Source organism: Ambystoma mexicanum, chromosome 5q, assembly GCF_040938575.1.
Source record: "Ambystoma mexicanum isolate Mex_15411 chromosome 5q, UKY_AmexF1_1, whole genome shotgun sequence".
Classification (NCBI taxonomy): Eukaryota; Metazoa; Chordata; class Amphibia; order Caudata; family Ambystomatidae; genus Ambystoma; species Ambystoma mexicanum.
In genome coordinates this window covers 888,052,150-888,069,297 of record NC_090933.1, presented here as the reverse complement: position 1 = coordinate 888,069,297, position 17,148 = coordinate 888,052,150, and the positions used below count along the sequence as shown (strand labels likewise).

The 17,148-nt window shown below is 49.0% G+C and overlaps 1 protein-coding gene across 1 annotated transcript; it reads right to left on the bottom strand.

Annotated features, from left to right (window-relative positions):
• Nucleotides 1-14,622: 14,622 nt before the first annotated feature.
• LOC138498324 (follicle-stimulating hormone receptor-like) lies at nt 14,623-15,600 on the bottom strand. Its single transcript, XM_069622130.1, has one exon. The coding sequence runs from the start codon at nt 15,598-15,600 to the stop codon at nt 14,623-14,625; it is 978 nt and encodes a 325-aa protein (XP_069478231.1).
• Between the last annotated feature and the right edge of the window lie 1,548 nt (nt 15,601-17,148).

The following is a 17,148-nucleotide window of genomic DNA, read 5'->3' as shown; positions in this document are numbered from 1 at the left end:
CTCTGAGGGATTTTTATTTGCCCATGTGAAATCCATATGTGCATGGCCCTGAGCAACAAAGTGTTGAACCACATGCGCTGTTTATTTGCTCTAATACAGGATCTGTATTCACAGATCCAAATTTGTATTGGGTGTGTTGTCATACCCACATAGCAAAGTGCGCATGGGCACGCAGGGACGTCATTTGGGAGTTCCTAGGGGTCGCTAGGGCAACCCCAGTGGTCTCGCTTGCGACCCCTGGCTTGCCCTTTGCAACCCCTACCATTTTGAAAAAAATTGACGGAAACACAGGTCAGAGTTTCCGTTTTTGCGTCCGTTTTTTGCAAAACAGGTGGCTTCCTGCTCTGCTAAACGGGACAGTGTGAATGTGAGGTAAAGGAGAGGGAGCAAGTATGGCAGAGGGGGTGCGATGAAGGAAGGGAGGGCAGCAGGCTGGTTCTGGATAAGGGCAGGATGCCGGAGAATAATAGGTTTCCAGTTTTTCCAACGCCTCCAGCGGCAGTTTGGTACCGAACACAAGGTAGATTCCAGCCCCCTGTGCTGTGAGAGATGAAAGTTCTGAACAGGAAACTCACCTGACTGGGCCCTGAGCATAAGGCCTGCGGCAGCCAAGTGTGTGAGACCCAGAGGTAAGTGCCAAACAGTAGTGCCCACTGCATCCTGGGCTCTGGACAGGGAGGCTCCATCAGTAGAGACCTCATTGTGGTGTCACGTGACCCTGCGTGCGCAGGCACGTGACACCGGAAAAAGAGAATAAAGGAATCACCGGAACTGACGAAGAGTCAGTCCGGGTTTAAGCACGAAGGCCGCGAGTCGCGTGTTTTGTTACGCGCAGCTGCTCCCGCGCTCCGCCCTGAAATCGCCCGCCCCCGAGCATTAGCAGGGGCGGTAGCAAACCCCTGGGGCCCTGATAAGCATCATCACACTGGCGACGAATGGAGCCACGAACCCGACACGGAGCTGTGCACCGACGCCCACATCAAAGGAAAAAAAAAAAAAAAAAACCAACCTGCAGCCAAGAACAACGCTGCGATTGAGGTGGTTAAAGCCCCACCTTCTGATCTAGACAGGGGCTCCCACACACAGCTGCAACAAATCCACCTGACACTCCTGGAGGAGTCGAGCAGCCCTGACCAGGTACTGCGCAGCAGCATACAAGCACCCTAGGCCCACGCTGCAACACTAAGAAGAACGCCCACAAATTAACATGTCGAACCCAAGCACCAGCCCTGGGAGGGCCGGCACGAGTCCTTCTTGCAGGAGGAGCATCTCCTACGAACACCCCGACCCGACACAGACATCATTTATGCCGCCATTCGACCCTTTCACCTCTGGCGCCGCCATCAGATGGGATATCTGGCTCCAACAATTCGAGATGCACCTCGAAGCCACAGACATCACCGTGCCTAAGAAAATGCGCACTTTCCTCCTACTTAACATTGGAGCTGCGGCCCTGCGCCTCTTTAATGGAACACCCAACCACGGCAGCGCAGACAATTATGACGCAGCGAGATCTGCACTCACAAATATATTCAAGCCTGACCTCAACCCGGACTAGGAACGCTTCCACTTTTGCATGGTGAGGCAGCGAGAGAAAGAGACGGTTGACAAATTTCACGCCCGCCTTTGTGAAATGGCTGTAGGCTGTGAGTTCCCAGACGAGGAATTCGCCATCCGTCTCCAAATCATTAACGGAATATCCTCTGAGAAACTGAGACGGGCTATACTTTCAGAACGTAACATACGCCTCTCACGGATCCTTGAAATGGCGCGCCTCCGTGAACAAACGGAAGACCAGGTAGCAGTCATGGAAGCAGCAATCCAGAAACTACCACTAGACAGCCCCGGACCTACGGAAGATGTAGCAGCCATTTCCAGGCGCCAGAACACTCGCACGAGACAAGATTGGAAGCTCCACCCACCATAAGGGCGGGACAAAAGCTGCAAATGGTGCGGAGGCCCATGGCACAAAGGCGAATTCTGCCCCGCATGGGGTTCCACGTGCAGGAAATGCAATCGCCTTAACCATTTTGCCGCGGTCTGTCTAAACCCACCGGACAAAGACTCTACCCCGCGCCAGACACAAGAACGCCGGAAAAAGTTTGCGCCCAGAGAAACCTCACACCTCCAGACACGAAAAGGAAAAGCCAGAGCCGTCGATGAGTCCCAAAGGTCCCCGGACTCGAGCAACAGCGGCGATAGCGACAGCAGCACGTCCCCCGAAAGAGGAGACAAAAGTAGACGGAAAAAAGGAGGCAGACGGATACACCGAATACATCTCATATCTGCAGTTGAACCACATCGGTCACGGCAGAGGAAGAGACCGTCGTGCACCGTCCTCTCCAATGGAGAACCACTGAAGGTGGTCATCGACACCGGCGCAACAGTGAACGTCATGCCGGTGGCTGCATTCAACAAACTTCACCCAAAGCCCGATCTCCAACAAAAAAGAATCAGGCTATACGCCTACGGTTGCAAGAAACCGCTCCCCGTGCGAGGGTCATTCAAATCAAACTTTGCCCACGAGAACACCAACTGCCGCGCACGCATATATGTGGTGGACGCCGGCTGCGAGACGCTACTGAGCTGCAGGACAGCAGAGAAGCTGAAACTAATACACTTCGCGTTCAGCCTCCAACAAGACGAACTCAACAGTCTACTAAAACGACACAGTAAACTATTCCAGGGCATCGGGTGCCTCAAGGGGAGGACCATCAAACTCCACATAGACACCACAATTGAACCGAAAGCAGTTCGGCACAGACGGATCCCGTTCCACCTACGAAGTGCGGTAGAAAAAGAACTGACCAAGCTTGTAGAAGAAGGGATCATTGAGAAAACATCTCGACCAACCCCGTGGGTCTCACCCATGGTCGTGGCGCAAAAACCCAAACAGCCGAATGCAGTAAGAATTTGCATCGATATGAGGCTTCCCAACGTCGCGATCGGGAGAGAACGCCACGTAACCCCCACGATCGACGAACTCATCGTAGACCTCACCGGAGCAACAGTCTTCAGCAAACTCGACCTCAGATCGGGCTATCACCAGCTACGTCTATCGAAAGAATCGAGGTACATCACTACCTTCTCATCTCACCTCGGCCTGATGAGATACAAACGGCTAAATTTTGGAATATCCTCTGCGGCAGAAGTGTTCCAACACGAAATCCGCAAAGTTATCGCAGGTTTAGAAGGGACCACCAACATCAGCGATGACATCCTCGTATATGCCCCAAATAAAGAGGAACACCACCAACGCCTAGCGGCAGTCCTGAAAAGGCTCGAAGATGCAGGCCTGACACTCAACGCAGAGAAGTGTGAATTCAACAGGAGTGAGCTGTGTTTCTTTGGCTACATATTCAGCGCGGAAGGAGTATCCCCCGACCCGTCAAAAGTGCGAGACATCAAGGACTCCAAAGCACCACAATCAGCCTCCGAGGTGAGGAGCATCATGGGGATGGCTACCTACTGCGCACGTTTTATCCCCGACCTCGCAAGCGTCGCAAGTCCACTCAGAGAATTAACAAAGAAAGACCAGAAGTGGGAGTGGACCGCAGCTCACCAACAAGCGTTCCAACAAATCAAGGACAATCTATCTACCTCCACCACCATGGCATTCTTCGACATAGGAAAACAGACCGAGCTTCTCGTGGATGCCAGCCCTTGTGGCCTAGGAGCAGTGTTAACCCAAACAGACAACGAAGGCAGAGTGTCCCCCATAGCATTTGCCAGCAGAGCCCTCACAAAACCCGAACAAAACTATGCGCACATTGAAAAGGAAGCTCTGGCCATTTTGTGGGGATGCCGACACTTCAAGGTCTACCTGCTAGGGAAGCAAGCTAAAGTATTTACAGACCACAAACCACTAATCCCGATCTTCCGAGGCTCAGCCCCCCACCCACCTGCACGCATAGAAAAATGGATGCTGCAGCTACAACCGTACAACATTGAGGTGGAGTACCGCCCAGGATCGAACAACCCAGCAGACTACCTGTCTCGTCACCCAAGGCCAGCTACTGACAGTGAGCAGCACCACGCGAAAGAGACCGATGAGCATGTTTGTCAGGTAGTTGCCTGCGCAAGACCGAGAGCCCTGACTCTACAAGAAGTCATGCATGAGACAGAAGAAGATACCGTCTTACAACACACGGCGGCAGCCATCCAGTCTGGCAATTGGAAAAACTATCTCACGTCAATTGCCCACCGCACAACACCAGCCCAAACCAAGCTCAGAGCATTGTTTGGGATCAGGCACGAACTCTCAATAGCTCCAGAAGGAATGCTGCTGAAGGGGCACCGCATCATATTGCCCGAGTCCCTAGAGGAAAGGGCTCTCAGATTAGCACACAGCGGACACCAAGGAATCGTAAAGTCAACAGCCTACCTCAAGTCCAGGATGTGGATGCCAAACATGCAGCAAAGAGTAATAGAGCTAGTCGAATCCTGCGCGGCCTGCCAAGCATCCAGGAGGCCCGAACACCCTGAACCAATCAGCAGTACCCCAAGGAGCTGCACACGCTGGGACGCGGTCAGCATGGACCACTGCACCATCGCGGGAGAAGGGTATCTGCTCGTAGTCATCGACGAGTTTAGTAGGTATCCAGAAGTCGAACATGTAACCTCGACCAACGCCGCAACCACCATCCTCACACTGGAGAAGATATTCGCCACCCACGGAATCCCGAGGAAAGTGAAGAGCGACAACGGGCCCTCCTTCACCAGTCAAGAACTACGAGACTACTTCAAGGAAGTGCACGTCAAGCACCAGCGAATCACCCCGAGATGGCCCCAAGCAAACGGAGACGCAGAAAGATTCATGGGATCACTTAACAAGGTCATCAGGATCGCCAAAGAACAAAGACACTCATGGCTGACGGCCGTGTACCGGTTTCTGAGGACACACAGACAGACCCCGCAATCGGCCACCGGGATCAGCCCCGCCGCCCTCATGTTCGGGGTACCACCCCCACTGGACAGCCCCAGAACCTGACATCCCCGCGATAGACGCCAGGCGGCTAAGGAGAAACGAACAGGAGAGCATCGCCAGGCGAGCCAGCCACCGAGAACTAACCCCAGGGGACACTGTCATTGTCAAGAACCGGGCACCGCCCAAGAAGATGTCCCTAAACTTTGAAATACGACCGTGGACAGTCAGTACAACCAACCACAGCATGGTCACCGCCACCCGAGGGGGAGAAACCGTGACATGCAACGTGTCACACTTCAGGAAAGTACCTCCGGAGATGTGGGAGGAACCATCAACACCCCCAAAGGAAGACGGAAGAAGAACACCGCAGACTCCTCGAGGACCGGCACCAAGGGAGAGTCTAGCCACACCAGGAGATGCAGGCGGATCACACTCGCCCAATGGGGAAACCGAAGCAGAGATCACGGAAAAGGAAAGGCCTACAGAAAGAAACACCCGCTATCGCCTGAGAGAAAAGCCCAAACCGTCATGCCGCCTCCAAGGATACATAGTAGACGGAATCTACAGGCGAACGCCCAAGCCAAGATGAACCCCGAGAAGGACACGAATGGAAGCAGAGACAGTTAAGTCGCATGTTACTCTGCCAGTCAAAACTGTTTACAAGATCCCGCGTTAATTACCATGTTATTAACTGTAATGCATAAATATCTCCAAGTTGGGGAGGAATGTGGTGTCACGTGACCCTGCGTGCGCAGGCACGTGACACCGGAAAAAGAGAATAAAGGAATCACCGGAACTGACAAAGAGTCAGTCCGGGTTTAAGCACGAAGGCCGCGAGTCGCGTGTTTTGTTATGCGCAGCTGCTCCCGCGCTGCGCCCTGAAATCGCCCGCCCCCGCGCATCAGCAGGGGCGGTAGCAAACCCCTGGGGCCCTGATAAGCATCATCACACTCATGACCACAGTCCTGGGTCAGTGTGAGACTCAGATGTACTAAACTAACTGCAGGCCCCAGGCTGGGCCCTGCTTGATCCTTCAGCGTACATAGACCTCTTTAACACATCCATGGGTGCATGTATGACACACAGTGGCAAGGGCAACTCCTTTGCAGAAAGAACCCCAGGTGCGTGCACTGAGTATAGAGGTTCAGGCAGTACATAAACACCCGCGGGGGTGGTGAGTGTGCGTGTAAGTGTTGTACAGTTAGTCCCACGTGTGTGGCTTACACTAAAGCTGCTGGACCGGGTTTTGGGCCCGACCACTAAGCTCCCTGAATATAGACCTCGAGTACCGATTCTGGCTTGTCTCCGAGTACGCACAAGCTGCTCCACTCCCGTGCATGAGATAGACAGAGCAGGAAGCCCTCAAGACTGTGCAGGGACTTGGTTAGGTTCCGCTATTGAAAAATGTGAGAGGACAGATGGATCAGAGGGCTGAGTCTTCTGCTGACAGTGCAGCATCCACATACAGCTAATCGGAATGATTGATCGACCTCTGCCACTCGATCCCGGTAGCAGAGCCCTCAATCGCAGTTGCAGCCAAGGTACGTATTAACAAGGCAAAACTTTGGGCTGCCGTGTTGGGGCTAATGCAGTTTCTGGGCCTCCTCTTGCAGATTGACAGCTTGTGTATGTTGCTCGTGAGCCATTGCCACCTCAGGCTGGCATAACACGTAGGCATGAGGGCATGGCACAGTGCTGTCTCTCATAGGCCTCTTGCCAGTTCAGAGCTGGGGTGCATAAGGCACTTGCTGGCACAGAGCTGCTGTGGATAGGGCACTCGCTAGCACAGAGCTGCTGTGGATAGGGCACTCTCTGGTTCAGAGCTGGTGTGGATAGGGCACTCGATGGCACATAACTGGTGTGAATAGGGCACTCACTGATTCAGAACTGGTGTGGACGGGGCCTCTAATTGGCTCATAGGTGGTGTGGAAAGGGCACTCGCTGGCTCAGAGATGGTGTGGAAAGGATCACTAACTGTCTCAGAGCTGGTGTGGATAGGGCACTTGCTGGCACAGGGCTGCTGTGGATAGGGTACTCGCTGGCTCAGAGTTGGTGTGGATAGGTCACTCGCTGGCTCAGAGTTGGTGGGGATAGGTCACTCGCTGGCTCAGAGCTGGTGTGGAAAGGACCGCTAACTGGCTCAGAGCTGGTGTTGATAGGTCACTCACTGGTTCAGAGCTGGTGTGGATAGGGCCTCTAACTGTCTCAGAGCTGGTGTGGATAGGGCACTTGCTAGCACAGGGCTGCTGTGGATAGGTCACTCACTGGCTCAGAGCTGGTGTGGATAGGGCCTCTGGCTCAGAGCTGGTGTGGATAGGTCACTCGCTGGCTCAGAGCTGGTGTGGATAGGGCCTCTGGCCCAGAGCTGGTGTGGATAGGGCACTTGCTGGCACAGGGCTGCTGTGGATAGGTCACTCGCTGGCTCAGAGCTGGTGTGGATAGGTCACTCGCTGGCTCAGAGCTGGTGTGGATAGGGCCTCTGGCTCAGAGCTGGTGTGGATAGGTCACTCGCTGGCTCAGAGCTGGTGTGGATAGGACACTCAGTTTCTCAACTAGTGTGGATAGGGCATTTGCTAGCTCAGAGCTGGTGTGCCTAGGGCTACTCTTTGACTTAGAGCTTCTGTGGCTAGGGCCACTCACTGGCTCAGAGCTGATGTGGCCCCTCACTGGCTCAGAGATGGTGTGGATAGGGCCACTCTTTATGTGGGGAGAGTATGGGACTATGGTTCCTAGGCATGCCATGGTGAGCTGCTAGTCAGCAATGTGGTGCAGGGCTAAGCAGACCCTTATTTATAAAAACAGTGCAAAACATATAGGGCCTGATTCATGGAAGTGTTTTATAATGGCGCAATCCCATAGGAAAACGTTCCATGAATCAAGCCCATATAGTGCAAAATAGCACTGTGTACAATAATTAGCATTGGAGTCTATCTGTAAAAGTCAATAAAAGGGTAAACTGCCACATTAAGAAGTAGGCAATTTATAATTAGAACTCAAAGTCTAGAACTGTGTAATTCATTAAATGTAGTTATCATTGAATGCACACCGTTAATGTTATGTTTGTGGTGGTTCGTGCAATTTCGGAGGGCTCCATCAAATATAAGCGACATGCTCAACATGCTGTTTGTGCCCAATATACATTTCTCAGTGTATGTCTTTGTGCCTACCTAAGGTGTATGCATGCACATGCATAGGTCTACCAATGAGTAGGCTGGCCGTTCTTCATTCACTACCCCTCCCTCATCACTTTGTAATCTGCATCTAGAGGAGAACTTATCAGCGACCAACTGCTAAGAAACGCAATTTTCATTCTGATGCAGAATAATTGTGTTTAAAGAATGTATGTCGATGTTTGTGGGTCTGTCTAGTGGTTATACCTGTGGTGTGGTTTTTGTTCTAAATTCAGTTAATAGTCACATGTTCAATGCTATGCTATGTGTCGTTTTATTGCACCAATTTGCCATTGACATTTCCATTGGGCACTTTTTGTTAATCCACTTCTCTGGACTGCAGCACACATTGATCTGAGTGATGGACCGTGATGCTCTCTAGGTCATAGGAGAAATGAGAGTGACATGCACAGTGGGAAGCAATGGGATTCTATTCTTACTCTTTCCCCCGTCTGATCCATGCATGTCTCAGGAAGCATTGATTTCATTGGCATCATAACCCTGGAGGGCATTCTACACATGACTTCAACTGGATGAGTGCAGGCCAAGGATTTCTAGAATATTGGATTGTAAGTGTTTGGTGGAAAACCAAGATAATTCTACTGGTTAAATAAAATAGTCATAACAAATATCCAATAGACAGCAATAACGACCAGTTGCCAGTAGAACAACACTAGAATGGGAGTGTTGTGCACATTGGCATTCATGTTGTGTATGAAAGCATATGATGCCACTTCCTGTGATGTCAAGTGGCAAAAGTCGTGTGCCATCACTTCCTGTGATGGCACTTGGGGGTGGGGCAAATGACCACTTCCTGAGATGTCACTTGGGGGTGGGGTCAAATGACACCACTTCCTGTAATGTCATCGGGGAGGGCAAGGGTTGTGTGATGTCACTTTATCTACCCCAGCCATTTTGGGAAATGACATCCCTGTGGGCACGTGATAAGATAAATACCATTTGGAGTGTTACCGGGTTGAGCGCTCGCTGCTGCGATCGGAGCGTGATCTGCAGGTCGCAGGTTCGAATCCCGGCAAGGCCAACTCAGCCTTTCATCCTTCCGAGGTCGATAAATGAGTACCAATTTCGGTTGGGTGATATTGTATGTAAATATGGGCTCTGTAAAGTGCTTTGGATTAAGGCGCTATATAAATAACACATCATTATTATCATTATAATCACCTTCTGACACCATGGAGACTGTCAACTGATGTCAATATGGATACTTCTTTTTGTCTGTGTGCATGAATTACAGTTTCCACACAGAGCATGTCCGGTGGGACGGTACCCTGAGTTGTCATGCCTTTCTCAGGATAGGTTTCGACCAATGAATCCAGTAAATTTCTTCTAGGTTTCATTGCAAACCTGGGCAGGGGAAGATGTGATTTTCCTACGTTTGCAATTGCCAAAGTTTTACAATTTCTCGTTTTATGTGATTTGCTAAAGGTGAGTAACTAAATACTGCTGTGATTTTATCTGTAGTCAATCTGAGAGAAGTGTATTGCATCAGGGGGATATCCCTAGGTATAATCCTAGCTCATTTCCGGGCATGTTGTACTGTTCTTTTTGGATACCCTCATGTCTGTAATTTCTGAGACAGTTGTTCTGATTGTGTATCATATTCACTCAATGAGGAGCAATTTCTGCGATAGCGAAGAAATTAAACAAAAAGGCAGATTAAGTTTAAGACTCTGAGGGTGTTAACTTTTGAACTGTAGCAGGGAGTTTTTGGTAGACCGTCGTAGTTCGTAGTCCTTTGCGGTGATAGTTACTTAAAAAGTTAGGTAAAAAATGAACACTCCTTTTACTGCTCGTCATGGTAATGTTTATATCAAGACAACCAGGTATGTCTGTGTAACAAAAATATACTACGACCCTCAATGGGTATCTGGCATACATGCCAACATTTAGGCGCACCTACGAGGGAGTTTTGAGTGAGAAAATCGGGAGTCGTCGTTTTTCTCATAGAAATGTATTGGCGTTGGAGTTATCTTAGGCGGGAGAACGTGAGAAAAAGCAATGTTTCTCATGGAAAAGTCAGGAGTCTCCCGCCTAAATCGGGAGGGTTGGGCATGTATGATCTGGGTGTATTTGACACTTTTCCCATTCGAGCACCAAAAATCTAACTGATCAATGAAAAGATGCACAGTCTGTTTCAAAATGGCTGCCGTCTTCTTGGGGGAAACATTAAGAAAAATGTCCACTGAGCATATCATCTGTGAAGAAGACACATATCAAAATAGGATAATGGGCCTCATTACGACCCAGGCGGTAAGTTACCGCCTGGGTCGTACCTTTACCACGATGGCGTAAACTATGTTTACGCCATGGTGGTTGGCGGACTTACCGCCCCATTCCGAGGTTGGCGGGGCGGTAAGTCCCCAATCCCCATTTACCCTTCCCCATTCCCATTTTTGCCCCATAGGGCATAATGGGAGTGGGGAAGGCGTTAATTACGCCACCGTAAATTTCGGTGGCGTAATTAACATCAAGGTCCCTTAGCGCCATGGATTTTAACACCTGCTGAAAGCAGGTGTTAAAACCTCCATGGCGCTAAGGGACCTCGGAATCAGGCGGTAAGGGTCGGCGCTGTTTACGCCGCCGTAAACCCCTTACCGCCTGAGTCGTAATGAGGCCCAATGTCTTATACACGAGAAGGCATGTGGAATTAAAACCCTAATTGTAATAAAGATAGTAAAAACTAAGATGTGGTGACTATGTGCAGACTAGACATGTCTGACTCTGTTTTCCCCAATTTCTAAAGAGTATTGAACTAGTGAATAAGAATAAAGCGTAGGCAGCAAGTTTTAAGATGGCCTCCGTGTTTCATCTCCTTTTTCCCATGCATAAGCATACCCACATGATGCACAAATGCAGCGCCGCAAATACAGACCTCTCGTTGTCCTTTTAAAATTCTGGGGAGTCACACTCCTTAACAAGGATTTCCCAGCTGAAGCGGCACCCTGTGAGAACAAAATTGTGATATCAGGTAATAGGGTACCCCAGGAGCTTTGCTCTTTAAGCAATACAGAAATCGTGTTTTGAATATACATCTGATTGAGAATTCAATATTTACAGGGAAGAAATAGAAATAAAGCAAGATGATCTGTAGACAAGTCGCCTCCATAAAGCATATTGAAGGGCTATAAACAAATTATTAGTTGCCGCACAAACACGTTTATGAGTCATTAAGTATTGGTATGTGTGTTTGCCTCACCTTATAGGGGTCCAATTGTGGATTGAGTGGAATGAAAATAATTTAAATGCCTTATGTCCAAAAACATGTGAACGCTGGCTTTACCAAATGGCAGACAAGTGGCCTGGGGTCCTGAAGAAAGCGTTAAAGGAAGCTAAATACCACTGAAACCGGTCAACCAATTTTTTAAGGGATGCTCATACACCAATTGGATACCCACTCTAATTGTTTTTAACAGTTATCGAGCAGCTGAGAATGAAGTATTAAACATTGGGACACAACTCCCCTCCTTGCTCACATATTCGGCCACTATGTACCAAATATTTAACATGTGATGGTAATAAAAACGTGTTCATATTGAGGTAGTGCTAGTTTTCTCACCCTCAATAAGCGACACACCAGTGTACCCTAGGGCTGATAAAAAACCCAAGCTCAGCTAGCACTGGTTGGAGGGATAGAATAGTGATCTGAAAAAGTGATATTAAGATAACTGAATTTATGGACTGACATTTTGTTTGTGTTTGATGCTAGAAGACATCGACATAATTTGGTTGATGAAATGATGATGGTGGTCTCTCTCTCTTTGTCTCTCTCAAGCTCACACTCTCCGCCATGTCCATCTATTTTTCATTAGTAGCCAGCACGCGGTGTCCATGGGAAATACTACACGTGGATTGGCTCTTTTCCGAGCCATACCAAACGGTATTCCCGTGGATGCACGAGCGTGTCTGCCTTTGTTCCCGGCGGGGGGCATGACAGCCCCTTAGCCAATGAGGAGGCTCGAAACGGGGCAATCCCCGCTCCGAGCCTCCTCAAGAATGGAGGCTGCCTTCGTACCCCACCGGGGACTCAGGTACGTTTTTTCCCCTCCACCCCCCCTGCAAACTATCACCTCCCCGCCCTTCTAACCCCACTTACCTTCTTTTTTTCTTTTTCTCAGGAGAGAATGCGCTGGGAACACTTCTGTTCCCAGCACGTCCGCTCCCGATGGCCGCCATGGAAATGGAAAACGCACTACATTTTCCCTTTCCCTGCCGGCATTTTATTAGACTTTTTTTTCTGTTTCGAAACACGGCAGGGTTTTGGAACAGAACAAAAATGCCATTAATACCCCGGACTAACGGGCGGGGGTACTAATGGCTATAAAACCCTCGGCGGCGGGCCAATATCGCCCACGGGGGCCCCGGGGCCATTAACGTGGGCGGTACTGGCCCGCCGCCGAGGCTCTTATTGCCACAGTGTAGCATCTGGGACATGAGATTTCTATTTCAGATCTGATTTTCTCACATACTCCAATTCAGCCTCTGTCCCATACTTTGCAGGATCTGCCTCTAAATGCCCCAGAATCCGAGTTAGATGATCTTATAATACTAATGTTTACACAGTGAAATTGGGCAATCAAACTGAAACCTTTTGGTAACAATACCTGTGCTGCACTGTGCCGAGCATACACGGATTAAGAAGGGCAAGCAGAACAAGAGCACAGTGTATGTGGAGGATAGGATTCACACACACAAATGTGGTGTAAGCGAAGGCATGATTTAGACTGGAGCATCCCCCTTCTCCTACACCAATACAGAGATGGCCGATTCGCATGACAGATGCATACATTCAGATGCCCTTTCACCCCTGTGCACAACTGCTTAAATGAGGAGGAGGAGGAACAGGTAATTTCCGCACATTTTAAAAGTGCATCCCTGATTCATAAAGAGGATGCAAGACAATGGAAAGCAACTCCCCGTGGGAATGCATGATGCCTAGAAGAAGCCTGCCTGACTGTCCCAGGCATTTTTTAAACCGGGAAAGCAGAAGTATGAACGGCTGCTGTCCAGATTGTGTTTCTGTTTCTCAAACCACTGTCATGTAGAACAAGCATAAGGGCCATTAGATCGCAACAGTTGGGAAATACAGTGGTTACCTCGGCATACGACAGCAGTACCGGGCAAATGCCTATCTAACACCTCAAGCCAAAACTGTTGGCTTTGTGGTTGCTTGTTTTGAACAGGACCTTAGTGCACGGAACAGATATAAATCAAGTGGCTGAATGCATGCTTGGTTAAGACATTTGTATTACTCCAGTATCAATTTTCATCTGTAATTAAACCAGTAACTCCCAGCAGACTTTGTAGAAATAACAGTGACAGGCTAAAGTTTGATGTTATCTCTTGATATAATGAGCTCAAAGAGATCCAGGAGGGTGTGTTTTGGGCGGTGCGGTGCAGGCAGTGGGTGGGAGTTACCATAGGAATTAGCATTGCCAGAGGCAGTTAATGGGTGGGTAAATAGGCAAACAACACCCACAAGCTGTGTGTCCCTCCTCACACGTCAGCTCCCTCCTACCTGTTCTCCAATGCAATATTTCGGCTTATAGGTGGCGCTGAAGCACCACCTAATAGCCCAAACTAAAAACACTCCCAGCACCCATCCACTGTGTGCTTGATCCCTTTGAGCCATTAGTGTTAGGCATGCACACCTGACTTTAATGTGTTAAACAGAGTTCAGTCAGTGTATCATTTGCAGTGGCGCAGCACCCCCAGGAAAGGAGCAGGCTACCTTTGTGAATAACGTTACCTGTGCAATTATTTAAATGAGGAACATCAAACAAGTGCTTTCTATAATTTATTTTAAGATCCCCATTTCGTTGAGAATCAGTCACTTGTGCTTCAACGTAGCACATTGTACAATGACCAATGAATTATAATTCATAAACAGACCTTACTACAACTCTTTTGCACACAGAAAAATATGTTTTAGGGCCTCTTACCCCATGTATGCATGGGATTTTTAGAGCTTGAACCTCACTGAGAAGCAACAAGGTGCTGCGTATAGAGTATAGATGACCGACCGGGGGAGGGGGTCTGGGGGGTACAGTTACAACACAGGGCAACAGGGGAGGACAGGGATGGGTAGATGGAACAGGAGAGGGGGAGGAGCCAGAGCTGGAAGAGTGGGATTGATCATCAATAGACTAGATTTCTTTTATAGGTCCTTCCTGAAATGTGGGATGAAAGGAGCCAGTCTGATATGATTTCCCCTTAAAACCCAGTGATTCCATAGAGGAAGAATTCTTCGGTTGGACCTGGACTCCTCATGAATAGAGAAAGGAAAGCGTGCAGAAGACCGAGAAACAGTAGTCACTCAGACAATCATTGCACGGCAGGGACAACTTCCTGGGATTTCAACTTTAAAACTAAGCAAAGGAGAAGACCTCAAAGACAGTGCAAGCTAAATAGAAGACATACATTGCGGCCACCTGCTGCAAATCAAGAGGCCTGGGTTCTCCCAAAACTGGTGGTATATGATTATCCTCAAACAGCCGGCCCACATCTTCAGAGCTTGGAATTTCCCATGTCTAGAATGGATGGTTCCAAGGATGGATTGGTTGAATGATGAGAAGGGAAATGGCCCCTTGAGAAAAGCAGCAGCTTGATAGCTCTGCGTCGAAAATGCTGATCCGTCACACTGTAGAGGATCACATTGCAGCAGCTGTTGCTAGCCAGGATCCAGAAGGCAAGGAAGGAGAAGGTGCACCACTTGTATCCAAGTACATTGCCCACCACAAACACAGCGACAGGGCTGAAAGAGGCCGCAAAGATGATGGTCAGTGCCCCGATGGTCTTGGCAGCTTTGATGTCTGAGAAAGAGAGTCTGGGTAGCCTATGGCCCTTCTCCGCCAGCAACCTCCTTCTCCTTGTGTGGTTGCGTATGGTTGCAAGGCACAGTGCGTTCATGAGGAGGGTACCCGCCAAGAGGCTAAAGTCAAAGGCTGGAAAGAGCAGCAAGATGTGCCAGTCATAGGTAGGAGAAGCGGGGGCGTAGATACACATGCGACTGCAGTGGTCATACTCCATCACAATGCCCCCATGGCTAAAGATAACTGGAGCCAGAGCCAAGAAGAAGCAGGTCAGCCAGGACAGCAGGATCAAGAGGAGGGTCCTCCCCCTGGTGATCAAAGATTCCTTGTGGAGGGGCTTGAATATGGCGATGCTCCTCTCGGTGGTCAACAAGAAGATGGTGGTGATGGAAACCAAAGTGCAGCCAGCAAAGATTGGACCAATCACATTGCAAGGGTGCCAGGAGCCTCCAAGGGATACGCCTTTCGCCCAGTCCAAAAACGAGGCGTTTGTGAATAGTATGGAGACCTCTGCATACACAGAGAATGGCACCACCAGGATGCCCAGGGCCAGATCCGCCACTGCCAAAGAGATCTTCAGAAAGCCCTGAGGGGTGTGGAAGTGCTTGGTCCTCAGTAGCACAGCAAGAATGATTGTGTTGCCATACAAAATAGCCACGATTAAGAGAACCATGATAACAACAATGAAAACGTACACCCCAGGGGAGCAGCAGCGGAGGCTGCAGTTCGTCTGGTTAGGGTTATTCGCCAGCATTTCATGACTCGCCTGGTGTGACAGTGACTGTCTTTACATCTCCTGCTCCACTTGTCAGTGGCTGTCCATGCCAAACGGAGCAGAAATGTGCATCTCTGCGCAACGCTCCTGTCTCTTTCACACTCCGTCTCCCCCGCCCAGTCCGGCGTCAGTTAGGACGCTGCTCTTCCCGCTGGAGGTAAATGGCGCCAATTCAACCGTTCCTCTCTCTGCCAGCGGTGGCAGCTTTCAGACATACAGAACCAGCGTGTGCTCTCTCTCCCCTCATCTACCAACCCGGGCTGGAGGGAGGGAGAACGTGTCGTCAGTGCAGAGAGAGACGGCGGGGGGTGACCAGGAAGGCACCTTATGCACAACGCCTTTGGAAATGTACTTCAAAAATATAAAAACAAGTCAACTGTTGGGGAGTTAATAGGCAGACATGTTCCTCTCATTTAGATATTTAGTCATGAACATTTTTATAGCTTTTACGTTTCTAGAAATTCTCTCTATACAATGACTTATCCGTGGGTTGCCTTTTTCATTACAAACAACACAATGGGATGCATTTTTTTGAATTAACCATTTAAAAAAATGAAAGCTAAAATGGTTTTTGCGTTTTCATTTTCCACTCCGGTACATTTTCGAGCAGGCGTAGGAGGGCAGCAAAGCGGAGTTACCACCCCCGCTTTGCTTTCCTCCTCCATCTCAGGAGAGCACTTTGTTTTTTGCCCGCATGAGATTTGGCTTCCAATGGAATACACCTCACATTAGCACCTACTAATGAGCACACGGACTCGATTGTAATCCAGCATCAAAAGGCCCCTACAATGCAGGCAGTGTTTTATAACTCACAAAGTGAAGAGTAAAAAATGAAGAGTATAGGCGATTTCCCCTCGTCTCGCCTGCCTCTTTAGGTTCACTCTCCGCTTTCAGAGTAACGAAAATGTTATGCAGCGGACCCCAAGTGCAAAATATCCCTTGCGTGAAATATCTGTTATTTTACAAAAAATGAGCATCAACAAACACATTCTTCATATTTTCTACACAAATGAAATACAATGGAACTTGCTAAGTACTTGAATTCAAGGCTGCGTGCTGGCAGGCTGCATTGCTTAAAAACCAAGTGTCTGGATCTGCACTTGGTTAGGAAGCTTTATCACAGCAGGCGGTGCTTGTTATCTGTAATTAATCCATTTCTTTTCCTACAGATGTTCCTTCGGTCAGAAATAATGGTTTTAAATCACCTACATTTGATAGGCTTCTAGATGAGAGGCTGCAATTAACCCATTACGTTTCAGACAACCATTTCTGTGGGTGGAAATTACTGTTTTCAATTACTTAAATGTGTCAAATATGTAGAAAACACAGGGAAGGGGCCACTGGTAATGATACTAGCATATATGTATCCATCCATATATGTAGCCAGCATAAGTACAACCCTACTTATACTCTATTTACCAATATTATTTTTCTCATATTGGAAGG